General features: G+C 38.0%; 1 protein-coding gene across 1 annotated transcript; it reads right to left on the bottom strand.

Annotated features, from left to right (window-relative positions):
* Positions 1–874: 874 nt before the first annotated feature.
* On the bottom strand, positions 875–25,490 carry LOC149841101 (uncharacterized). Its single transcript, XM_090003588.1, has 13 exons — positions 25,441–25,490; positions 24,432–24,737; positions 23,965–24,093; positions 23,479–23,571; positions 23,145–23,224; positions 10,941–11,054; positions 6,300–6,373; positions 6,016–6,092; positions 3,770–3,853; positions 3,563–3,655; positions 3,371–3,478; positions 3,200–3,274; positions 875–1,589 (listed from the first exon to the last, which is right to left on the bottom strand). Exons 2-13 carry the CDS (start codon positions 24,714–24,716, stop codon positions 1,107–1,109), a joined length of 1,695 nt encoding a protein of 564 aa, XP_089859714.1. The 5' UTR covers positions 24,717–24,737; positions 25,441–25,490; the 3' UTR covers positions 875–1,106.
* Between the last annotated feature and the right edge of the window lie 1,645 nt (positions 25,491–27,135).

Genomic DNA, 27,135 nt, shown 5'->3' with positions numbered 1-27,135 from the left:
GGTGGCACCATCTGCTTATTGTGAGTTGAGATCAAAGGAGCGGCTAAGGGACAGTATTGCATGGGACCCACAGCTACATAGCGCAGGCCCCACATAAAAAGATGTCATGTGAAGGACTGTTTCAAATAGCCATGGCACTTAGCCGCTCTCTGAATCCCTGCTCTCTTATTGTATCCAGAATGTGTCTGTTACATGTTGAGTGGGGTTAATTGTATGTACCTATATGTCACAACTCCCTATTGGTTAACCTTGCTTTCGGCTGAAACTTAGGCTTGAATTTTCTGTACAGTACTCGTAATAAGCATGCATTCTGGCTCTAAAGGGGTTGTCCTAGTGGATCTGGGACTTTACCATTTAAAAAGGTGGTCAAGGTTCTAATCTTGCAAGCATCTTCCACCTTGCACAAGCCAACGCCCAGCATAAGCCCTGGGGCAAGGGTCCTATCCTCGGAGTTTTACACCTTTGGAATGTTGACCGGCAGGCTGAGCCAACACGAACCAAATCTTCAATCCCAGATGCAGTTTCTCTGACCATAAGGTTGGGAAGATTTAAATTGATATTGTTTGAGTCATGATATTGATTATCTGGTATCTAAAATTCAAGTGCTGATCTCAATCCAAAAGCAAATGCTCGTAAGGCTGGGGCTATGTCACCCGGATACCCCGGATACTACATTTTGACCCTCGCATCATGTCCCCTCATATATTGGTCATATTGAAAACTTCATAAGAAAAGGCTGGAGTTACTTACCGTCAGGTATCCATAATCATATCAATGTGACATGAGGCCGGAGTTACTTGACGTCAACCTCATGCATGTCATCACTGGAATTCCACTTGATTCTTGTTGAAACCCAATCTGCTTACATTCATTCTTTTTGAAACCCAATTTGCTTACATAGTTTTTCTTTTTGCTTTTGTTTGTAATTTTTTTGTCTTTGTGATCACAGAGACTTGCAAAATAGGTTACAGTAAGGAACAATATTATCATAACTCAAAAAAAAAAAATCACAAAAAATATTGCCTCAAGCTATATGCTTTTAAAAACATGCTCTCCACTTAATAGAAAAAAGAAAGATCGCACTATAAGGCTAACAAAGAGATCCATTACCGTTGGCTTTTGTCCTTTGACAATTTCTTCCTTCTTTTCTTCACAGCTTTTGGTACTTTGGTCTTCCGAGCTTCCCTCTTCTCTTCTTTAACCTTCTTTTTGTTTTCCTTCCGAGCAGCTTTCCTGTCTGCTGGCGTCGTCTTCCCATCACTGGATGCAGATCCAGTGCTTGCATCATCATCTTCTTCGGAAGAAGAGCCATCTTCCCCTATCACGCCTTCACCACCAACAGAATTGGTTCCTGAAGCATCATGGTTGCATTCCAATGGCTCAACCTTGGCCGAAACCAGTTCTTCCAGCCTCTCTCCCGCACTTGTGGAGTTCTCCAGTATCGTTGGTACAAGCAGAACACCAGAAAGATCCGGTTTGAGACCTGTAATTGTTTGATAATAGATGCCTTCGGTGCTTTTTCCGCTTGTGATATTGATGATGTCCTTATCAAAGTCCTTTACTTGATCCAATGTCCGTGGGATGAAAGACTGTCAATGGACAAAGAGTCATTAAGAGAATAGCCATGTCTGTAATGCTGTCCTTCAGAGGGCAATATTACTTTGCTAACAAAGAAGAGCCAAAATTTCAATGAACATGAGGCAAAAAGGAAGTCTACTAATTTCAGTGAACATGAGGCAAAAAGAAAGTCTACTTCTAATTTTTTCAAGCTTAGATCTCGACTGCGTTTAATGATGAATGCTGGAACATTTTATGTAGACTATTAGGACACACCCAAGCATGAACACCCACCCACATGAACTAAGGGAGGGTTGCTTCATGCCGTTTCTCATGAAAGAAACCTTCTTTAATAAGAAAGAGGGTGAAAGAACACCACCCTTGTGGGAAATATATGGTGGAACTCACATAATAATTACAAAAGGCCCTCTTCCCAATGAAAGCCTATGTCACACGGAAACTTCATTTTAACTTCCACTCTGTAACCCCTTGTATGCTACTCATATTGGAAACTTCATAAAAATGGCTGTATCCCTGTATCTGCAACCGTACACTTCCCCATGAGGAAGCACTTTCTCATGTGTGCATCCCCTTTACAGGAAAGTGGCTTTTCATGGGTGGGGAAATACCAAAAGGACCACTAAGAATGTTGAAGCTACGCACTTATCCCCACAACACCATCTATGGAACATAATCTGAAACAGGAAGTTTGTTGAAGTGTTTTACCCAACGTACTTATCGGCACCTAAAATACAAAACTGGATATGGGATACGATGTCAAAATCGTAATGCAGAACCTTGGTAAAGGGAATTTACTCAAACTTAAGAAACTATATTCAACCACAAATGATCACCGTTAGATCACTGAAGCCACCAAACTAAACAGCTTACCATCATAGTTCATATTTCACACTCACAATACTTATGAACAGATGCAACATTAACAATTGCAGGACAAAACACAATAAAATGTGCACCCTGATTGGTCAGGATGAGTAACTGACGTCAATGCATGCATATAGTAGAGAGACACTTCCAGAAAATTGTGCATCATGATTTTTCCTGGCAGTTCTTTTTCAACCTTTATAGTCAGGCAATCATTTTCGCTCTCTCTCTCTCTCTCTCTCTGAGAGGGGCAGGGGGTCCATGCAAACCTCCATCTACACAGACGGAGAACCACCGCTGGATGTGTGAAAATCCCGCAAAGAACATCTTCAGCAGCACTAAGTATTAGCTGCCTGCTATCCATCTGTTAGATTGGATGGCATCTGTGCATTCATACCCCATCCATGAACAAGGATCCACGCCTGCCCTATATATATATATATATATATAAGAGAGAGATCATGCACATAATGATGTATAAGATAGAAAATGATCTACATTACTAAATAATATCATCAATGTCATAAGAGGGGGAAACCCACTTTCATGAGAAATGTTCCCAGAGAGTAGCAAACGACTGTAAGGGAACCAAAGTGGAGGACTGGTGGGATGATGCAAAGTCCCACAACAACGGCCATGGGAGTTCTTGGTTGAATGAATACTTGATATTTCACAAGCATTACTTTGGCAGGATATTTGAAATTTTGAATGATCACTGTGTTGCTAGATCAGATTCAACCATTTCACTTAAAATTACCTGCACAAAAACAGATTCTGCAATTTCGTCCTCAGGAGATAGAGCAGCATCTCTAGCCAGAATTCTTTGCTGAACCTGAAAATTTTAAATTATGAGAACATAATTTTGCATATTTTTTTTTTACATCATAATGCAAAAGTGGTAAAAGGTGAAGAGGGCTCAAAATTTAACCTTTTCCAAGTACTCATCTACATATTCGTCAACAATAGAAGAATCAACTATAAAATCAAATAGCTCTCGAACTGTCATAACTGCAACTCCATGTTTCCTGAAGAAGTCCTGTAGCAAATACATTAATCATTAAGGACATGCTCTTTTATGTTCAACTAACGGTGAGTGGAAAATAGGAAAATGTATACTAACAGAAACGTGAAGGCAATCCTCACGTAAGAAATCAAGGGCATGTGGATGATCCAGGTCCACTGACTGGGAAACATCAATAATATACAGATGGCCCTGATAGGAGGCAAGCATCAGAGTCATATTGATGAATTATTAGTTATTCACTAACATTTCGACATATAAAAAGAAAATCATTTTCTAACACTATGGAATGCTGAGCCATGTTACCTCAAAATAAAGTATATTGTATTCACTCAAATCTCCGTGCACTAGTTTGCACTTCTGATAGAGGGTCCTCATTGTTGTAATTATCTGCATCAAACAAAAGCTCATGAAGCAGTATAAATACTTGGAGAAGGCTTGTGCAAGCTGGCATTGTGTGAGTATGCATTGGCATGTTTGTGTGGCATGTCAACACACATACATGCACAGGTGAGAAAATCCCTAGATTTCAACCATAGGTGGCATTAACCAGCAAAAGGACCGTCTCAAAAGAAAAGAACTATGTGATCTGGGACTGAAGGGAACAAAAGCAAATAGATGTTCTGATTAAAAATAGCAATATTGTTGAATTCATAATCACAACTATCGGTATCGGCTATTTCTCGCGATATTATAGGTTTGGTGATAAATCTCGGAAAAATCTCAGGGCTTAAAAACATAAAAATTATATAAAATAACAAAAATAAGTTAGTAAATATCATGCTTAGATAATAAATACATATATAATAAAATAAATAAGTAAAAATGCAAAATAAAGAAGAAAAACATATTTAAGATGTAAAAAATAAATAAAAACATTATCAAATTAGCAATATTTTCAAAATATCATGATATTTTACCTATAATATTATTTGCTGAAAATACAGAGATAATATCACGATATTTTGAAAATATCACCGATATCTGTGACTATGGTTGAAATCTTCCATAAGATTTAATTATTTAAAAGAAACAGGTAATGTCTTAACCTTTTTTTGGTATGACAAAAGTGGGAACTAAATACAGATCCCCTTGTTAAAGTTGCTTATGACACCTCCATTTTTAATATACAAATAAAAATTTGTACATGCAACATCTCTGACACAATTGTCCTTTTGAACCTCATTTTTCCCAAAGTCATGCTAGTTTATCAAGGATCAAAGAGAGTGCTTCTATTCATGATATACTAAACTAAGTTTACATCTTCATTTGTCCTATTATATAATAAAGTTGTCCGCACTAGCAAGTATTTGGACTTTTTCTTTGGAGGATAAGTTTTTCTCAGTTACCTCATTCATATATTGGAGCACTATTTTGTTCAGTGGCAATTTTGCAATATTATGACCAAGTGCGCTGGACTTTATGATTGAGAAGTTAGTGCACTTGCAATAATCGTGAGGAAGAAAGCAAAAATTGAACAAATAGATGGAAATTTATGCCCTTCAATTCTGGAATTGGAGCTCAAGTGTTCTATTTTTTCCCTAACCTATCCAACAGGTTGGATAATGAGAAAGGCTAGATTTGAATACCTCACCCATAATCTGTCTATGTTTACCAATAAGAGATTCCCTAAACTTAAAGAAAACAATGGGCAATGAATTATGTTCAAGAAAGGAAAAACATTCCACATATCTTGGTTCGCATATCTCATAATAAAATAACCTTAGTAGTCTGATACATACTGGCTAAAATCAAACAAATTATTAATGAAATACCAAAAAAACAAAAAGGTGAACATATAAAGACTGCCATTAGATTTAGGGATATGTGTTGTGTTCAGATTGGGTGTACGCGTTACTGAATTTTACATGTTTGATGCAGCCTAATCTGATTCATACATGAACTAAACAAGTGTTTACAAAACAAGAGTTCAATTGCCTATTTGCCCTTATACAATGCAGTTTTGCATGTATCTGGTTTAAGATGGTAATGGGATATGAAGTTTTCTTCGATTCAGATGTGAAATGCCAAAACCAGACATTTAGCCAAACAGAAATGGAAGGCCTTGTGGAATCTGCTTAAACAGCAGCAGACATCAGGTCAATTAGATTTTGGAGCCAACCTTGCTCCATTGAACCACATTGAACGACATTGGTCACAGGGACCAGAAACAATTAACTCAAATCAACCACGTTACTGAAAGAGAGATAACAAAATGTAGCAAAATAAGCACATGTAACTAATTTTCTGAGTGACCTTTTTTTTCACATGCAAGATGGGGGACAACCATTGTGGGATTCAAAGCCGAGACCCCGCAGTTATAAATAGTGAAACCTAACCATTCGGCTATTTCATTTCCCCCTTGTGATTTTATTTATTTTTTCCAATTATTGGAAGTTATATCCAATGTATCTGTTGCTTCTTAGCATCACATAATCAGCATTAAGATTCTTATTTAAAACAGCCTCCAACTTCCAAGAAAGCTAAGATGCGCAAATACAGAAAATACAAGCAATAGAAAAGTATAATCAATTATCAAAATATTATCACACCTCTAGATAACTTTCGCGCAGTTTTTCCTCTGGCAGGCCTGCATCTTTCAGACGAGGCGCAGCCCAACCTTCTTTTCCTACATAACCATGTCCACAATAAGAGTCAGATAGCTCCAAACGTTTAGTTGGCTATTCCCAAGGCCAGATACCAAAAGACACTCATAAGCATCATATTTAATCGTATGAAACTGCCCAAGATGAATTACAAACCATTCAGGCATTCTCCACAACCAAAAACCAAAACAAAACAAAACAAAAGATCAAGTCCAAGGAAAGCTCCACACCTATAAATTGCATGACCAATACATGAAGCCTCAAGAGATAAGGCGTTGGACACCTAATTCCTGCTGCCTTTAGCCTGCATTTGATGGAGAAGACATTTGTGGAATTAAATAAGAACGAAATAATAACTTGGCACACTTCTAGTGAAAAGATAAGCAACTCAGACAGCAAACTAATAGGGGCATGACATTCAGATTGATCACACACTGTGAAGGCCTACACCAAAATAGCAACAAGACAGGAATGAAAGAATGCCTCAAAAGTATGTTTCACTGGATTAGATTCAAGTTATATTATTCAACCATTTAAGAAAGCAAGAAAAAAAAGGAAAACAGGAAAGCCAAATTTAGAGAATGAAAAGAAATTGGTTTACTTTTCAATTTCTATGCATCATTTTCTAAATGAAAGAAAACATTTCTTTAAACTAATATCCTGTTAACCATGGCTTTCCACCTCAACAAAATTTTTGTTGTTTTCTAGTGGTAAGGCACCCATGTTCATTTTTTTTTTTTGAGAAGAAAAAAAGGTTATTGTATTAAGGAATATAGCATACAGTGTCAGAAAATAATACATATATACTTGAATATATATATATATACTCTTCATAATACAAGAGTATGTATATGTATAAGTATATGTATATAAATACATACTTAAAGTATATACGTATATTCTTATAATTTTTATTTGTTATCTTCTGTAATTTTTCATTTTATTTATTTTCCTTTTTTTTTTACTTTTTCTGTACAGTCAGTAGCAACAGTCAGCCACTGACTCTTGTACACAGTCTGGACATAGAGCCGTTGGGCTGAATAGCCCGTCTCTTTTCATATTAGATGCTCTCTATAAATAAAGGTGATCAAACCCATTGTAAACAGTAATTGAAGAAGGGGTTTTATCCTCTCATATTTATGAATAAAGTGCATTTGACACACTTTCCTACTTTTGTAGTGTGAAGCATTTGAATGTCATTTTGTTGTTGTATATGTTTTGAGTGTTTGAAGTATCAAGTTATTTGAAAGCTTGATTGTTTGTAAGGCTTCTTCACATGGTATCAAAGCTTGGTGTATGATCAATCGTGCATTGGTGGGCTACGTCGAAAAGCATGCTTATTCTCCTTCGTGGAGGTGACTTTTTTTTCTTTTAATTCAATATGGGTGAATTTTTCCCACACAATACAAGCAACTCCAACTTTATTCTGCCATTCAAACTTGAAGGAAGCAACTACAACATTTGGAAGGGACACTTAAGACATTCATCAAGGGTCAAGGTTTGTGGGGATTCGTAAGAGGTACTATCCTTGAACCTACTCCCAAAATTATATTAGGTGAAAATGGGATTGAGACTAATCTTGACGTAAGAGACAAAGCCATGGAAGAATACTACAAGAAATTGGATGAATGAGAAATGAAAAACACAAAAATTCTTTCATGGATGCTAAGTGGAGTTGAGACAAAAATTGTCTCAAACCTGTCATGATACAAAAAGGCAAATGAAGCATGGAAATATCTTAGAGGTATGTTTACCGAAAAAGATATAGCTCAGAAATATTATCTCCAAGAAAAAGTTAAAAATATCAAACAAGGAGATAAAAATGTAAGACATTACTTTATGAAGGTATCTTTCATATGGACCCAATTTGAACCCAAATGGGAAGGTAAATGTATAGAAATGTGAAGAGTTCAAGTTGAGGAAGATATACTCTTCGCTTTTCTCTATGATTTGAGAGCCAAGATTGAACAAACAAGGGCCTCATTACTATCATCTTCATCACCTCCTCTTATTCATGAGATTTTCACTAAGCTTAGGGGAGAAAAAACCTAGGTTAAATATGAGTAAAAATGTTAGTGTGCTTGCCACTTCTAGCAATGGTTCAGAAGATGATTGCACACTTGCAGCATCTAAACCAGGACATTACATCAAGCCATACAAACCTCTTCATTTTAGTAAGAATAGAGAAGAATCAAAAATCATTTGCCATAACTGTAATGAACCTGGTCATACAAGGCCTCAATGTCCTAGATACAAATATAGGCCTCAAGAAAAACGTGTTGCCGAGAACAAAGGGGGCAGTCCAACTAGTCGTCGAAGTAGCCCCCAACAGTCATAAATATAACCATTGGGACTAGCCCAACGACTAGTTGGGCTGTCCCAACAATCACATGACATAATAAATAGAACAAATAAAAACAAAAAATAAAATAGAAATTACAAAAGCAGCCCCTAATGGATCGACCCCTATTACAATAACAAAATGACTGAAATACCCTTTTACATACAAAATATAATTCAATATATATATATATATATATTAGGTACAATATCTTAACACAAGCGGCTTCCCCCGCCAGAGACAGCCGGATAGTGGTTCTCCCTCCGATGACCAAAAAATCAGAGGAAACTTCAGTATCAGAGGGACACGCGAAGCCAAAATCGAGCAAAGAAAATGGCTGCCACTAGTTGCAACAGGATGGATCACATACAAACTTTCAAGCACCGAACCAGAGTTCATTATCAGGTATTTGGGAGGGGTGGATATTGTTCCCATTATGCTCAGGAATAGCCCTCCATTGAAATCTACGGAGACGCCCATTACGGTCACAACTTAACCTAGCATCATTTTATCTTTTGCAAATCCACAAAAGATAAAAAACCTGTGTTTCCTAAAGTTAAGAGTTGCACATGATGCACACCACCAATCGCCATGACCCGTCTGAAGATGCTTACCTTTCTCCACCAACCAGTTTACCTTATGGTTCCTCTTGTAAATGACTACTTTCCAACCTTTGTCATCACGATGGGACTTTTCCTCTGGTAACCAAGAACGACTAGGAGATCTACGTAATGAAGGCAGACAGACCTATTAGGTTCTTTAGAAACACGACGTAGCGGAGGGTGCAGAGGTTGTCTAGGAAAGGTACAATGTCTCTAGCATCCAACGAGCCTGTATAGAAGCAGTTCATGATTATGTGAAGTGAGGTGTTGCTCCTAAGCCTCACGTTAATGCCTTCAGGGCTCAGCAAGTATTGCAGAGAACCCCTGCAAAACAACCGGTTCAGTGAGAGGGTGTTGAGTGGATGAATTCCCTGGAATCCACAATGGAGCTCCCCGCAAACGCCAATGCACGCCATAGGCGACCATTTGGATGGCGTCCGTAACCATCTTGTTTCCCATGGTCACCTGTTCCTCTCCGACAATTTGGATTTCCTTCCTATATCGTTTTTATGTACCAAGCACCAAAATCAATCAACTGGAAAGATTCTCCAAGTCAAAAACCCATTTCTGGTCAAATGCTAGGAGCTAAATTGCTCAGCAAGTGTGGACTTGGAAAGGTATAGACCATAATTGGAAGAGCCCAGCAAGGGTTCTCATACAGAAAATTAGTCTCTTTAGCAGTTTGGCAAATTCATAAAGAAAAATAGGCTCTTTAGCAGTTTGGCAAATTCTGTAAGACGATCAAATTTCCGGACGCCTAGATGTTTCAGCAAGAAATCAGAGCTTAAGCATTCCCATCCTATCAGTGAGCACAGCCCCATGCGAACTAAAACTGACTGCCAAAAGAATAGACAGAATTTTATAACCTACATTCATGAAACAAGCATGCGAGTTTAAATTCCAATGTCGGTAGTTTCCAAGAGATATTTATACCTTTTCAAAATCTTAATAGATTTTTACGTTCTTCCCTGACAATAACCAAAGTTAACATTAACAACCTGCTATCAACATTGAAAAGTATAGAACAGTAAGATGAACAACGAGCATGTCCTTGTCCAGCAGATAGCTTCAAGATCTAACTGGAAATTTCTCACACCTTTGTTTCACAGATCAATGTCCGCCCAACCAATAACTGCTACCTCACTAAGCCACCAGAATAACTTGCAAAACCTCCTCAATAACTAGTATTCTGGAAGAAGAGACCGCATTTCATCCAATGTAAAAAAGGCTTACACCCACATTTCACAATATCCAAACGGACACATGAGATCAAGTCATAGCACTCCCTGCTGAATAAGATAATTTTAATGGTGATCAAAGGACCACGATACCATCATAAGCAGATATATTACTATTAGACATCCCAAAACAGAAAAGAAAACATTATACAGGAAGTGAAAAAAAAAATGTTCAACTTATCCTGTCATAACTCATAAGTATCTACATCACAAGGAACTGGCTAAAAGGACATGAGACATAAGATTCTTGTGTAATTTTTTATTTAGTAGTTCAAAAGGGGACACAAGAGGGGGATAAGTTGGAGTATCCATGTTACCGTGATAAATATGCTACCAGATTCACATGATGTAACAAACAATGATCATGTCTGTGTCTGTTTGATCGTTGCGTACAAAATGACATTCCAGCGGAGATATAAACTTATATAAATACAATCCCATTTCTCTTCTAAATGCTCATTTCCAGCTATTTAAAAAAAAAGGAAAATAGAAACTGGTCATGGTCACAGAAATCATCCACACATTTATGGGTCTCCAAGGCCTACTTTTTATTTATAAAAAAAAATTATATATATATATATATATATATATATATATATATATATATCATTGTATTTTTCTACCATGCTAGATCTTTAGTTTTACATGTGAGCCGTCATTAGCAGGAAAATCTTGCTGTTTGATGCTTACCTAGAAAGATTTCTCAGTTCTTTCTCTGCCCATGTCTTTACCATTTTCCTGGGATTGTGCCTACAGTAACCATGTCTGAATCGAAAGTCACCTTGAACATATCGCTCCCTATCCCTGAAAAAGTTAAACAAAGAAAAGCTCAGTTAATGCAAACAACTCAAGACAGTCACAGCAAAATTTTTTAGCTAATCATCTTTGACATAAATGACCATATAAAATCAAATAAAAAGTGCTAATTTAAATCAGAGCTAAATGTAATGACATCAAACAATCAAAACATGCAACAAAATCTGCAAGATGTAGCATATCAATGTTTGTATCTCCATAGAAAAACTGCCGAAGTTGCACACAATATTGTTACTCTAGACTAATGTGACCTTTTTTCAGTTCTCACAATCACTAAATGGTTTCTTGCTTCCCAAACACTAGCTACAAGAACAGGATAATATGTGAACCAAGCAACAAACAAGAAGAAAAGATCGCTAATTCAAGAAGAAATGGATAAGCCTTAGTCATGAAGAGCACACGTAAATAGACAACAAAGTCAACTCCTTGCAGACTTAGAGGGCCCCCAAGCTTCTTGCAACCGACAGATAACAAAGCCTACACCATGCAGATGTATCTGATCCTAACACATGCTGGTTGATAGATTAGGAGCATCATTTTGTATGACAGCAAAAAAAATTATGTTAACCAACTGTAAACTTTATCATGGCTCCTTCTATGCTGCAAATGGTTCTACCATGTCATTTTCTCAAGATACATCTCATCACAATTTGATTCCAGACATATGTGCATCATGTTTCCTCTTTTGCTATGGACTTGATTCCCGTTGGTCAAAAACGATAATTGTAATGTGTTATCTTCTGATGGTTGTGTTGTGCAGGACCAGCAGTCAAAGAAGAAGCTTGGAACCCGTCATAGAAGAGGACATTTGTGTTATTTGATTCTTTAGACCTGAGACCTCAGTCAGTTAGTTGCTTTCGGGTACGATACTACAGCTTTAGATTTGTTAGTTCAATGGCATCAGCATCTTGGGCAAGTGTCTAATTCAAGACTTTAACACATGTTCTCTATTGGTCTAGCTAATGAAACAAAAATAGTTGTATCTGATTTGGTCAAGGAACATGAGGCTTGTAAATAACTAACAGTCATGCATTATCATTTGAAGTTAGTAATTCTAAGTCCTTGCATGCTTTTATTCTTGCAAACTCTAATGTTTAAGGGGCTTCACTTGTCCATTCCAAAAGAGGATGTTTCTACTTTGTTACCTTTATAGATGTTAGCAAGAGATATACATGAAAAAAAGTCGTATGGTATGTGGGTTTGGATCCAAGTCGGGTCTGGACCCAGGACCCAATGTTGTTTGACGCATTGTTTGTTGTTATGTTGTAATTCTGTTTTTATCAGAGGGTATTCTCGTACCCTAATTATTGTAACCTCTTAATATATATTTCAGAATACAATCTGTCACATTAAGACTGTTCTGAACGTGACTTTCGGCATCCCCTTCTCTCTCTATTGTTCTTCTTCACTGCGCAGGTAAATCTAGACGGCAGATTTTAACATGGTATCAAAGCAGTGTTAAAGTTGGGCCTGGTATTGCTTTTCCAAAAGGTATGTCCAAGGAGATGATCTAAGATTCCAAGTCAAGATTGTTTTCCGATCCTCGATTCTTTGTCTATCTGTACTTTATCTTGTTTCTTTCAGATTTGGTCCTCTTCTTCTCTAAAGAAACTGTTTAAAATCATTTTCTTCAGAATTGTCTTTTCTTGCCGTCAATCTGAAACTCCTTTGTCTTGAAATATTGTTTCTTCCTCTGATTTCTTGTCGTCAATCTGAAACCTCGTTTTTGTCTTGAAATAGCATCAATCTAATGTTTATCTAAAATCTTTCTTCTTTCAATATCTTTGTTGTTTCAGACTGTAAAGTTCTTTGACGTCTCTGCAATCTGAGTTTTTATCAATATCAGGGACTGATTCTGTTTTGATAGGATAAGACCTCTCGTGCTCTCTGATCACGTCTGGATATACCATATTTGTCATGATTCTTTCTACAAAAAAAAAGCAGAATATTAGTGTGGTTGATTCCCTCGGTGAACTGAGTCTGGTCCAGAATTCAACGTCATTCTTTTCCTTTGTGTTCTTTCAAATGGATCCATCTCTTTCGTAGATGGGTTTTTCTTCTAAATTCCTTAGTCAACTGGTCTCTGAAAAGTTAAATAATTTCAATTTCTTGACTTGAAAAAAACAGATTGTTCTTTTTATAAGGAACCAAAATCTCTCTGGACATCTGGATGGATCAATTTCGGCCCCTCCAGAGTTCAATTCACAGGAAAAGAAGGATGATAAAGGGGTGGGGTGTCCTCTAATGTGCTTGTTAGAAATCCAGATTATGTTCCTTGGATAAAAAGGGACCAAGCATTGGTAGCATATATCACCTCTACGCTCTCACAAGAAGTACTTGTGGCTATTCCTGATGATTGTTCAGCCAAAGAGTTGTGGGAGAAGCTAGTTCAGACATATTCGCAGATTTTCGAAGCAAGAGTTGTGTTCCTCGAGCGAAAATTTCATATGTTTAAGAAAAATTTGATGTCTATCATGGAGTACTTCAATAAAATGAAAAGCATCACGGATCAGCTAGCTATCGTGGGATGTGCGGTCAGTAATAAAGATAAAGTACAGTAGACTTTAAGTGGATTGGGGCCAAATTATTATGTTCTAGCAACATCCTTATTGTATCTTCCAGAGCTTCCAAAATTCGAAAATCTACGTGCAAAGTGAAAAGAAGAAGTGTTTTCCCTTGTTACGGGTCATGGATCTGGAGATACAGACCCGTGACATTAACTTCTCATTAATGGCATTATTTAATATAAATTATTGTAATGAGGGTACAGCATGTTAATATAAGGGAGTTTACACAGCAGCTGACCCTAAGATAATAGGGTATCGGGTTTTTTTTTCCAGCTTCTCTCTCCCTTTCTCTATCTCTCTTTGTTTCTCAGCTCTCACGCGTGGAACGACCTGGAGATTGAAAATCGAACATGGTATCAGAGCCACGCTTCAGCTGAAACTGGAATCGATCTCAAAGGTACGTCTGAAAGATCTATCTCTTCTCGATTTTCTCTTCTAAGTCAAGAAAAATCTTTTTCTTTTCCCCAATCTCGTCTGAAATTTTTCTTTTCCCCGGTCTTTCTTTTCACAAAGTTGTTGCAGTATGAAATGACCTTGGAGGGATTTTCTGAGGAGACTTATGTGCAGTCAGCTATGTCACACGGACTCGGCTCCAAGGTCGACGCACCCGCATCGATACGGGTGCGGCTCGGACTTGGTCAACATGACCCTGGGCGTGGTCAACGCACCCAGGGTCATTTTGGTCCATTTTTTTAAAATTTTATTTTAAAAAAAAAATCTGGGCTACAGAATTAAAAAAAAATCTTGGGGGGGAGGGGGCTGCACAGTCACAGACTGTGTTGTCTTTGCACTTTTTTTTATAAATATATATATATATATATATATATATATAAACGATTCCTCGTGTCCAAAAATTTTAAAATCACACCGCACCCGTGTCGCACCCGCACCCATGTGACATAGGCAGTCAGGGACTCAAGATGTGCTTGCTACAGGGCTGACTTATGGAAGAGGAGGAAATGTTTTTCGAAGTAGGGGAGGACAAGAAAGAAATGGCTTTGGGGGTCGTGGATTGCTTCCAATGCACAATGTGCCCCCCAATCAACAAGGTCAAAGGTCCATCCCTACTTGTTTTTTGTGTAATAGAAAGGGACATATTAAAGCAAATTATTGGTTTAATCCTCAGAATATGAGAAAATCTTCACAGACAGAGGCTAAGAAAGACACCGAAAATTCAAAGGTTGGAAGAGAAGTAAAGGAATTCACATTGGTTGGCTTGGCAGGACTGAATATGAAGCAGAATGACAAAGGCACTTGGTACGTCGACTCTGGGGCAGCAACCCACATTACAAGTGATGCGGGTAAGCTCATAAACCTTACTCCTTGTGTTGGTAGAAATAGTATAGTCACAGGAGATAGTTCTCATCACTCCATCTCACAGATTAGAAATGCCATTATACCTATGTCCAAGTCTTCCCTTAGTCTTTCAAATGTTCTTTATGCACCCAATATTCAGAAAAATATTATTTTCGTCTCAAAACTTGTTGATGATGTTAATGACTCAATTGAATTTACTCTATCTTCTGTTAATGTCAAGGATCTTTGCACGAGGGAGACATTCGCTGAAGGGAAAAAAAAGGCAACATGTACATCTTTCAAGAAGATCCCTCCTCTTTAGTTCATTCCACTTGCCCATCCTTGAAACTCCATCAGACACCTTCATTGGTCTCTTCTGAGTGTGTGTTTGTTGTTTCTGAATGTAATAAGCTAACTCTTTGGCACAGTTAGCTGGGTCATTGTGGTCGTCACTTCATTGAAAAACTCATCTCAAATAAATTTATTCCTAAGTCTAGTATGAGTTTAGAAGCAAATGATATAAAATGTCCTAGTTGTCATTTATGTAAGAGTCATGTTTTACCTTTCAATTCGATCAATAAAAGAGCTTCAAGGCCTTTTGAGATCATAGTGAAAAGAAGGCATCGTTACTTTCACTGTGTATGTCTGACCCGATCCATTTGTGTAATGGATCGGGTCCAGATCCAGTTCATGTATTGTAAATTAACATTATGTAAAGGGGTATTTTCGCACCCTAGTGTTTTACACTTTTAATAAATAGAATGAGAAGGCAGTCACGATCGACTGAGCCTTCTTTCCTCTCTCTCTCTCTCTCTCTCTCTCTCTCTCTCTCTCTCTCTCTCTCTCTCTCTCTCTTCCCCTCTCTCACTGCCGATAATAGGGTTTCCATTCTTTCATGGTATCAAAGCAGAATCTGGGAGCGTATCACAGTTTGAATCTGCGTAAATCCATCAGCGTCAGCAGCGTGGGTTTATCAGCCGTGAATCTGCGTGAAGAAATCCCCAGCGTGAATCTGCGTGGTATTGTGAACCAGCGTGAATCTGTGTGAAGAAAAATCTGCGTGAAGAAATCCCCAGCGTGAATCTGCGTGGTATTGTGAACCAGCGTGAATCTGTGTGAAGAAAGACCCAGCGTGCATCTGGACCCATCAGCTGTGTGCTTTTCATCCCAGCGTGAATCTGGACAGTCCTCTTCTCTGCTATCAGCCGTGAATCTCAAAGAAACACAGCGTGAATCTGGACCTATCAGCTGTGTGAATCTCATTTCAGCATGAATCTGGACCTATCAGCCGTGAATCTCAAAGAAACACAGCGTCAATCTGTGTGCTTCTATCAGCAAAATCTGTGCCCTGTGTCTAATTAAATCAGGTTCCCCTTTCCTTTGTGTTAATTCGATCTGTGGTTTGATTTCTGTTGTTTTTCTTGTTGCTTTTCCTATATTTAATTTGTGTGTTCTTCCTACTACCTGCTAATCACTGTTAACCTGTCTCTCTTGAACTGTGATTTCCTCACTGTTGTTTTTCCTGTTGTTTTTCCCTGCATTTAATATGTGTTTCCCTGCTACCTGCCAATCACTGTCAATCTGAAAATTTTTCTGATTAGCCGAGTCCTTTGTTTCTCATACCCAAGTGTCGATTCAAAGATAGCAGTGTTCTGTTAGCCGAGCCCTTTGTTTCTCATACCTAAGCGTCGATTCAAAGATATTCACCAAATGGATTTTACTCACGGGCAATCATGTCTGTCCTCAAGTTTTCTCGGTCAACTAGTATCTGAAAAACTGAATAACTGCAATTTCTTAACCTGGAAAAGACTGATTATTCCGTTTATAAAAAGTCAGGACCTCTCTGGTCATCTTAATGGATCGGTCCCACCGCCTCCAGAATTTCTTTCGCAAGAAAAGGCCGACGATAAAGGAGAACAATCTGTTGTTCTTCACAAGAATCCAGAATATGTTGCTTGGATGAAGAGAGATCAATCGCTAGTGGCATATATCACCTCAACTCTTTCACAGGAGGTCCTTATTGCTCTTCCTGATGATTGTTCGGCAAAAGAACTGTGGGATATGTTAGTTCAAACATATTCACAAATTTCTGAGGCAAGAATTATGTTTCTTAAGCGAGAATTTTAAATGCTGAAGAAAGATTCCATGTCTATTATGGAATACCTTAATAAAATGAAAGGCATCACAGATCAGTTGGCTGTTGTTGGGTGTCTTGTCAGTGAAAAAGATAAAGTACAACAAACCTTGAGTGGATTGGGGCCAGATTATCATGTTATGACGACAACCTTACTATGTTTACCAGAACTTCCAAAGTTTGAAGATCTTCGTGCAAAACTATTGCAATATGAGATGAATCTAAAAGGTTCCTCTGAAGCCTCTCATGGGAATTCCGGAACACAAGATGTGCTGGCTATGGGAATGAGTTATGGTCGAGGTAGAGGAAGTTCTTTTCGAGGAAAAGGAGGACAAGGAAGAAATAACTATGGAGGTCGTGGCATACTTCCAACACCCAATGTCCAGGGACAAAGACCCATTCCCACCTGTTTCCTATGCAACAAGAAAGGGCACATTAAAGCGAACTGTTGGTTTAATCCTCAAAACAAAGGGAAAGCTCCACAAGCAGAGGCTAGAAAGGATGGAGAAGTAAAAGAGTTGTTGTTGGCAGCCTTGGCAGGATTAAATATGAAACAAAATGACAAAGGAACTTGGTATGTCGACTCCGGAGCAGCTACTCATGTTACAGGTGATGTAGGTAAACTCTCGACTCTTACACCTTATGTTGGAAAGAATAGCATTGTCACAGGAGATGGATCACATCATGCCATCTCACACACTGGAAATGTCATTATACACATGTCAAAGTCCTCTCTTAAACTTCCAAGTGTCATCCATGCTCCTAATATTCAAAAGAACATTGTTTCTGTCTCAAAACTTGTTGATGATGCAAATGCTTCAGTTGAATTTACTCCCTCTTCTGTTTATGTCAAGGATCTTCGCACGAGGAGGACATTCGCTGAAGGAAAACGATGGGGCAACATGTACATCTTCCAAGAAGATCCTTCCTTCATTCATCCCAACTATTCATCCTTAAAGCCTCACCAACGTCAAGTTTTTTATTCTGATTTTTTATTTAATGTTTATGAAAGTAATAAGCCAAGACTTTGGCATAGTCGTCTTGGCAATTGTGGTCGTCATTTTATTGAAAAACTTGTCATGAATAATCTTATTCCTAAGTCCAGTCTGAGTTCAGAAGTCGTTGATACAAAATGTTCTAGCTGTCATCTATGTAAGAGTCATGTCTTACCTTTTGCTTCCATTAATAAAAGAGCTTCAAGGCCATTTGAGGTCATTTGTTCAGATGTCTGGGGTCCTGCTCCAATTACTTCTTTTTCTGGCAGTAAATACTATCTTATTTTCATTGATAGTTACTCACGTTATACTTGGATATTCTTTATGAAGCACAAATCAGAAGTTTTTGGATTGTTCCAGAAATTTCACTCTTTCGTTCAGAATCATTTATCTACCAACATTCTTAATTTCCAGTGTGATGGAGGAGGTGAATTCTCCTTGAGTGATTTTGTTAATTTTATTCAACATAATGGGATAAAGAGAAGAGTGTCTTGCCCTCATACACCTCAACAAAATGGGATTGCTGAGAGGAAGCATCGACATATTGTTGAGACTGCAATGAGCATGATGCACGGGAGCAATCTCCCTACATCATTATGGACTGAGGCCTTCCACTCCACAGTTCATGTGATAAATCGCTTGCCCATGAATATCTTAGAAAATAAGTCACCATACTTCTCTCTTTTTGGCATACAACCTGATTATCATGAATTACGTGTGTTTGGGTTTGTTTGTTATGTGCACATTGATAGCTCACTCAGGCACAAGTTCCAAGATAAAGCTTTGAAATGCAGGTTTATAGGATATGCCGAAGATTACAAAGGGTATAGGTGTTATGATCCCCTGAGTAAGCGTGTCAAAATATCAAGGAATGTTATTTTCGATGAAATGAACTTTGCTGATCAGGATAATAATTCAACTATGGTGGATACTGATAACTCAAGCTCCAGCATTGAGGTATATTACCCATGGTTAAATTCAGAACTCTTCTCCAATGGTACAGTAGACTGTCCAGAAAATTGCAGTCAGAATGAGCCACATGAGGATTCAGCCAATGAGACCCAAACGGAGGAAACTGTCACATATGACTTGGAGCCAACAAGGTATAAGGGTATTGTATACACTCGGCGAGAGAAAGAACCCTCATTCATTCCTTGTATGAACACGGATCCTTCTGGATCATCTGTTTCGCAGCAAATGGATATCAGAAGATCTTCACGGATTCGACATCCGCTTGACAGTGGGTAAGTTATAAAAAAATTTCATTGGACTTTTAGCTATTCTTGACATCCATATGTAAAGAGGATGAGCCTCTTATGTTCTATCAAGCTGCGAGCTCTAGAAGATGGGTAGAAGCAATGAATGAAGAAATGGAGGCCTTACATGAATGTGGCACATGGGAGATTGTGCCTAGACCACTGAACAGAAATGTCGTTGGGTCAAAATGGGTGTACAAGATAAAATATAAACCAGATGGGAGCATCGAAAAGTACAAAGCTCGACTTGTAGCCAAGGGATTCACACAAGAGGAAGGCCAAGACTTTGATGAAACCTTTAGTCCTGTAGTTAAGATGGGGACCATTCGTATTGTGTTGAGTCTAGCCATTAAACATGGATGGACATTGAGCCACCTGGATGTAAAAAATGCTTTTCTGCACGGGGATTTAAAAGAAGAGGTCTACATGGAACAACCCACTGGATATGCAGAATGAGACGCCAAAAAATATGTATGCAAATTAAAGAGAGCACTCTATGGTTTGAAACAAGCTTCTCGTTCCTGGTTCAACAGTTTTTCTCTAGAAATACAACGGCATGGCTTTTCTCGGTCTCTTCTGGATCACTCATTATTTATTCACAATGAACAAGGAGTCACTACTCTTTTGTTGATATATGTAGATGACATCATCATCACAGGGAATTGTAAAAGCCACATTGAGCAGGTGAAGAAGTTATTAAATCAGAGATTTAAGATGAAAAATTTGGGAGAGCTGCGATATTTTCTTGGGGTAGAAGTTAATAACAAAAATGATATGCTTACCCTTACTCAACACAAATATACGTTGGACATTCTCGGCAGAGCAGGCATGACAGATTGTAAGTCGTTAACAACTCCAAGTGTCATCCATCAGAAATTGAGTTCACAAGAAGGGGATATATATGGAGATCCCACTAAGTATCGCAGTTTAGTTGGCATGTTGCAATACCTGACTTTTACTAGACCCGACATAGTATATTCGGTTAATAAGGTATCTCAGTTTATGCATGAATTACATGTGTTTGGATCTATTTGTTACGTGCATATTAACAGCTCATTGAAACATAAGTTTCAGGACAAAGCCTTGAAGTGTAGGTTTGTGGGATATTCTGAGGATTACAAGGGGTACAGGTGCTATGATCCTTCGAGCAAACGCATCAAAATATCGAGAAATGTTGTTTTCGATGAGATGAATTTTGATAATCAGTCTGCTAACCCCTCCAGTTCAGGTTCTAATGTTGAGGTGTACTACTCATGGCTAAGCTCCAAACTCTTCTCCAACATTAATGATGGTTGTCCTTTGGAATGCAGCCAGAAGGAGCCATGCAAGGAATCGGCAGATGAATCACAACCAGAAGAAGTTGTTGCACCTCCCTTGAAAACAGAAAGGTATAAAGGTATTGTCTACACCCGATGAGAGAAGGAGCCTCCATCTGTCTCCAGTCGAGAAATTGATGCTCCTACCACTACACAAGCGTTGGATGTTAGGAGATCTACTCGGCCTCGACACCCACTAGACAGATGGGTCAGCTATAAAAAAAATTCAATGGATCTTCAATTGTTTTAACGTCCATAAACAAAGAGGATGAGCCTTTTACATTCTATCAAGCTGCAAATTCTAAGAAGTGAATTGAAGCAATGAATGAAGAGATGAAAACCCGACATGAATGTGGTAGTTGGGAAGTTGTCCCGAGACCACCCAACAGGAATGTGGTTAGGTCAAAATGGGTCTACAAGATCAAATATAAACCAGATGGGAGTATTGAAAGGTACAAAGCAAGGCTTGTTGCCAAAGGGTTCACACAGGAACAAGAGCAGGATTTTGATGAAACATTCAGTCCGATTGTAAAAATGAGGAGTCGGGGACCATTCAAATTATGTTGGCTTTAGCCATTGAACATGGATGAACATTAAGCCAGCTAGATGTTAAAAATGTTTTTCTGCATAGGGATCTAAATGAGAAAGTTTATATGGAACAGCCCACTGGATATGCAGAGTTAGATTCTAACTAGTAAGTATGCAAGTTAAAAAGAGTTATTTATGATTTGAAGCAGGCATCTCGTTCTTGGTTTGAGAGTTTTTCGCTTGAGATCTAGAGGCATGGTTTCTCACGGTCCCTCCTAGAACACTCATTATTTATCTACAAGAAACAGAATGTAACCACTCTCCTATTGATATATGTAGATGACATTATTGTTACAGGGAACTGTAGAACCCATATTGAGGAAGTAAAAAAATTATTGAGTCGGAGATTTAAAATGAAAGATATGGGAGATCTACGATATTTTCTTGGGGTGGAAGTTGACAAGACATGTGATACTCTTACTCTCACTCAACACTAGTACACGATGGACATTCTTAGTAGGGCAGACATGAAGGATTGTAAACCCTTGGCAACCCCAAGTATCATCCATTAGAAACTGAGCTCTAAAGAAGAGGACTTATATGAAGATCCTACCAGATACTGTAGCATAGTAGGTATGTTTCAATACCTAACTTTTACTCGGCCCGACATAGTGTATTCAGTCAATCAGGTATCTTAATTCATGCATGAACCTCATACAGAACATATGGAGGTTGTTAAGAGAATACTACGGTATTTAAAAGGTACGGTTGGTGATAGACTGGTGTAAAGGAAGAGCAAATTAAATCAAGGTGCACATGAGATTATTGTTTATGCTAATGCTAATTAGGCGGGAGACCCAGATGAATGGAGATCAATATCTGGTTATTGTAGTTTCATTGGGTCGAATCTGGTGTCTTGGAGCAGTAGAAAACAAAAAGTCATTGTTAGGTCGAGCACAGAGGTTGAATACAGGTCGATGGTTGTCGCGACAGTTGAAGCTACGTGGATTAGGCATCTCCTAATGAAGATAAGAGAATTGATTGCTCGATCGCTTCTGCTATGTGACAACCAAAGTGCTATCAATATGTCTTTTAATCCCATTTATCATAGTCGGGCAAAACACATTGAGATAGACCAGCACTTCGTCAGACAAAAGGTTGAAGAAAAGGAGATTAAACCTATTTTTGTGCAAACTGAAGAGCAAGTTGCTGATATATTCACCAAAGGATTGACGAAAGACAGGTTCTAGATGCTGAAAGGCAAGTTGTTCATGGTTCAGGACCATGTACAACTTGAGGGAGGGTGAAAAGAAGTCGTATGGTATATGGGTTTGGATCCAAGTCGAGTCTGGACCAAGGACCCAATGTTGTTTGACGCATTGTTTGTTATGTTGTAATTTTGTTTTTATCACAGGGTTTTTTCATACCCTAATTATTGTAACCTCTTAATATATATTTCAGAATACAATCTGTCACGTTAAGACTATTCTGAACGTGACTTTCTGCAGCGCCTTCTCTATCTATTGTTCTTCTTCCCTGCGCAGGTAAATCTAGATGGCAAATTTTAACAATACATGGATATATTTTATAAAAAATTATAGTGAATTGTTTCATGTCTTCAAGTGTTTTATGTCATGTTTGAAACAGTTTGTGACTTGAGAGAGGGTCAAAACCACGGCCCTCAGTCATTTCACTATATGCTATCATGGTACAATATGAATATGACCGAAATGGCCTTACAAAAATATTTACATGACAGTCAATCTAGGTAGACAGGTAAAACCAGATTAACAGGACTATGGATGAAAAATGACTACTCTCAACAACAAGGAACAGTTTATAATCCCTCCAGCTAGTAAATGCCCCAGGTTGATATTGTGTGAAAGTGGCTTAACCACATGTGACAGGATGGAAACATCAAACCTATCAATTAAGAATTCCTAATTGAATCTTGCCATAAGACATGGAAAGATGCTATGTACTTACTTGAATACAAGAATAGAAGTTTTGTACACTTTGATAGCTAGTTCCTCACCATTAGCTTTCGTTGCATGATACACATTAGCCTGACAAACAATCAAAGGCTCACATAATTCAGGAAGAGCTAATAACATAAAAACAAACATCTGAATTATGAAAAAGAAATAAAAAGGCTTCACATCACACTGTGAGTATTCATATCATGAGAAAATGCAGGATTTAAAAAGGTAAGCTTTTGTTAGAAGATTGAACTAGAAATAAGTTGTTCAAAAGAAAAGTTAATTACAAATCAAAATTCAGGTAAAATGCTTGTGATTGTGAAAGTTTTCATGAGACATACTTCCTTCCCAGTGGAAATGCAACCATTTATATCATCAAAGACTCCACGATTTAGCATTTTAAACAAAGCCATCCGTGTTCTTGGATCCAAAGCCTGCAACAAAATACATATGGTCAGATAAAGCTTGACCAGAACATGAAGTAACCCATTAGTCCCAAGTCACAAGGTGGCTGAGTAGATCTGACTTGATCCAATAGCATCAACTAAGGCATCTTGGAATTTGACTATATACAACCCTTCTTACAGACCCATCACCAGTCAATATTCATCACTACCTCAAGTTAGGTCCAAGCTTCAAGACTTGGCTTCCTACCATTCCAAATGAACAGCCTCTTATCTTTGAAAAGAGAAAATGAACCCTTTTTACATTTAAATATGCAGCTACACAATGTGTAGTAAAATAAATACACATAAAAACTGCAAAAAGAAGAGAATGACTGAGAATGTTTACAACAGAAGAGAAAGGGAAAGAAAGAGGGAACCAACCTGTTCAACAGTGGCACGGTCTGCTTTCTCATTGGTTCTCATTCTCCCAATAGCCATGTCTCGAACACTTCCACGAATGGCAGTTGTCACAGAATTTGACATGCCTACATTGAGCCTACCCTCCCATTCCTATTCCAAAATCACAATAAATAACAAAATGTGATGGCATAGGAAATAACACCAGAACTAATCAACATACTGAGTCTCTTGAGACAGCTCTATTTTAACAAAGTTACGGCATTCTAATGAACATGAGCCAGAACCCATAACTCTGCCGGATGCTGCAAATGGTAATCATAAGAATGGAAACAAGAACATATTCTAAACATCGAAAAGGAATTCTGTTCACAGCAATTTAAGAACAAAAAAAATTTATAGAACAGAAATAAAACAACAATAATATCGGCATTAATCATGAATACTATATAATAGTATGTGGAATTAATCATTCTAGCGAGCAAGTTTACCTCTAGCGGACCAGCATGGATATGACTGACAAACTTCTGGTTACGGTTGCTCAAGGGTTGGTAAGAAGTAGCAGGGCGGGTGTGAAGGCCTCCATGGGCATTGGGTCGCCATGCAATTCCTTGCCCCGCAAAATTTGAACCTCCTTTCACTATTCCATCTCCAGAATCCTCCTTCAAGTCCAACCAATCTAAAGCATCCCCTACTACTTCTGAATCAGAATCCAATTCAGATTCAGATTCTGAAGACCACTCCAAATGATTATCAACGACATCCACATCCCCCATGATACCACTAACACAGAATTGCTGCTCAAAAGGCAAAGACAAGTTCATTCATGCAATTCCATTAGCGAAAAAAACACTAAGTGCAAACGATTAACCATTTCAAATAAGCTAAAAAATAATAATTTGAAGATCCACTCCCAACTCTTTCCATATGGGTGCTGACGTTAGGGCTGTGATTAGTGTTACGCAATCAAAATTTGAGGAACGAAACAATATCCACATCACAATTGAAGAAGAATTACAAAACTCATAACCTGCCTACCGACTTTAAATAAGCTAAACTCACAGGTTTTAAGACCGATTCCTAAATATTTCCATGTTATGGCTGGGATTAGGATTAGGCAATCAAAAGTTGGAAGGATGAAGCAGTGCTCACATCATAATAAGAGAAGAATCATCAAGACTTCGCAAAACTTAAGCTTTTCTCATGCTAAACCCGAATGAAGAGCTCAAATTAAATTTTTCACAAGAAAAAAGAAAACCCAATACCCTAAAGTCCTAAACCCATCAAAAGCATATAGAAACCCTTAGGAACTAGCAAGTCAGAAACCAGAATAATTAAGGAGCAAGATCGAGAAGAAACACCGAGCATTAGCCCAAAAAAGAAAACCCCAAAATTATCAGACTGCTCTCTCGAGCCAAAGTAAGAATTGGGGTCCACATAAAAATAAAAATAAAAACTTTAAAAACAGAAAAAAAATGAAAAATGATGAACATCCCATACCTATTCCAAATCCTGAGCCGGTCTCTCTCTCTCACAACACACGCGCACGCAGAGAGAGAGAGAGAGAGAAGCCCTGGAGTTGCTTATTTGAACGTAGGGCTATCAACGGGTCGGGTCAAGTCCGGGTCAAGGTTGGCCCGGACTCACTTATATAACTAATAACCGGGTTTGAGTTTGGGTTCGGGTTTTATCAAGTCACGAAAATAAAATCTCAAACTCAGACCCACATAATTTTAGAAATTTATTTTTATTAAAAATATATATAAATTATTTGGGTCGGGTCGGGTACCCCGCAAAAATCATGACTCAAACCTGGCCCCTATATGGCTCGGGTTGTGTTACCTGAATACTATTTGGGTCGGCATTTTCCATACCCATACCCAAAAATTAAGGTTCAGGGCGGGTCTGGTCGGTACCAATACAAATCAAACTGGTTATTTGAACGTTAGGCAACGCAGAGTGCATTTGGATATCACTGAAAATCCACAGTTATCTGGGATATCTTCATTCTGAGAATAGGAATTCTGGTAACCAAGAAATTGATAAGGTTTTTCACCATGCAAAGGCTGAGGTTGGGATCACTTTAATTGGATTTGGTGAAGTCCGGACCCGATCAGATAAATAATTGAGATCATCGGGTTTGGATTTGTTAGACATCTGAATTGCACTCACTTATCTCGATAAAGAGGATATAATTTTTTACAAAGATCCTTTTATCTAGATAAGTGATTGCATCCAAACACCTTCAACAGGGATTAAAATGAATCTGGTTATTTCAGGTCTAGGTGTAACCAAATCTGACCCAATTGTATCCAACACAACATGAATTGGACTCAGACTCTGATCCTTCAACTGAATTCAGATCTTTAACAAAATCAAACCCGATGATCTCATTCATTTGTCTGATCATCAGGTTTGGATGTGTTAAAGAGCCAAAATTCATTCATTTATCTCATAGATTCAACAGGAAGATATGACAGAAATTATATTCCATATAATGCTTGTCAGCCCACATTTACCCCGGGTAGAGGGTAACTGCCTACTCCCTTTTGTGCACACCACAGCCTGCCACAGGCGATTTCAGGTTATATATGGCTAATTCATTAGGAAATGACACTTGGATTGTGTTTTTTCGATTAAAAATTATGATTTTTTAAGTCTTTAGAAATTTATGATATTTATAAAATATTTATACCATCAATTTTTAAACCTCATAAAAAACCTGTTCATTGGAATCAGACGATACACAAGTCTATTCATATAATAAAATCAAGCTTGCAAAATGCATGGTTATATTCGAGAAAAACAAGGAAAGAATCCTTTAAAACCTTTGCGGTAGGCACAGACTGCTTTCATTATCCAAAAAAACTAATCACCATAATATGAATCAAAATCACCCTAATGGTGACACAAGAACAGATCCCAATATCGGATTATAATATATAGTCCTGTCTTGAACCTACATGCACAATTCGTTCAATAAAACAAAGGAACCATCTATGTCAAAGGTAGCCTATTTGTGTAACGTATCCAAACATTGAATCGCATAGCAATAAAAGCATATACTTGAACATAATTCAAACTTTAGAATGATTGCCGGAAAAAAACAAGGCCTTTCTTGACTAGCAAGAATAGGGAACACGTGAGCCTTTCTTGGAGGAAGTTAGAGTGAAAGGGGCTCAAAAGCGCAAGCCA

The sequence above is a fragment of the Nuphar pumila genome, chromosome 4 (assembly GCF_984573655.1).
Source record: "Nuphar pumila chromosome 4, dmNupPumi1.hap1.1, whole genome shotgun sequence".
In the NCBI taxonomy this organism is placed as follows: domain Eukaryota; kingdom Viridiplantae; phylum Streptophyta; class Magnoliopsida; order Nymphaeales; family Nymphaeaceae; genus Nuphar; species Nuphar pumila.
The sequence above is the reverse complement of the archived record's forward strand: the minus strand, read 5'-3'. Positions and strand labels throughout refer to the sequence as shown.

What these genes read in the sequence shown, in the direction of transcription:
- LOC149841101 (XM_090003588.1), bottom strand. Translation starts at nt 24,716, where the DNA reads ATGGGGGATGTGGATGTCGTTGATAATCATTTGGAGTGGTCTTCAGAA. An exon ending in ACTTCTATTCTTGTATTCAA is followed by an intron (nt 11,055 to 23,144) that starts GTAAGTACATAG and finishes TAACTTTTTCAG; the next exon opens with GGATAGGGAGCGATATGTTC. An exon ending in ATTGGTCATGCAATTTATAG is followed by an intron (nt 6,093 to 6,299) that starts GTGTGGAGCTTT and finishes ATGGTTATGTAG; the next exon opens with GAAAAGAAGGTTGGGCTGCG.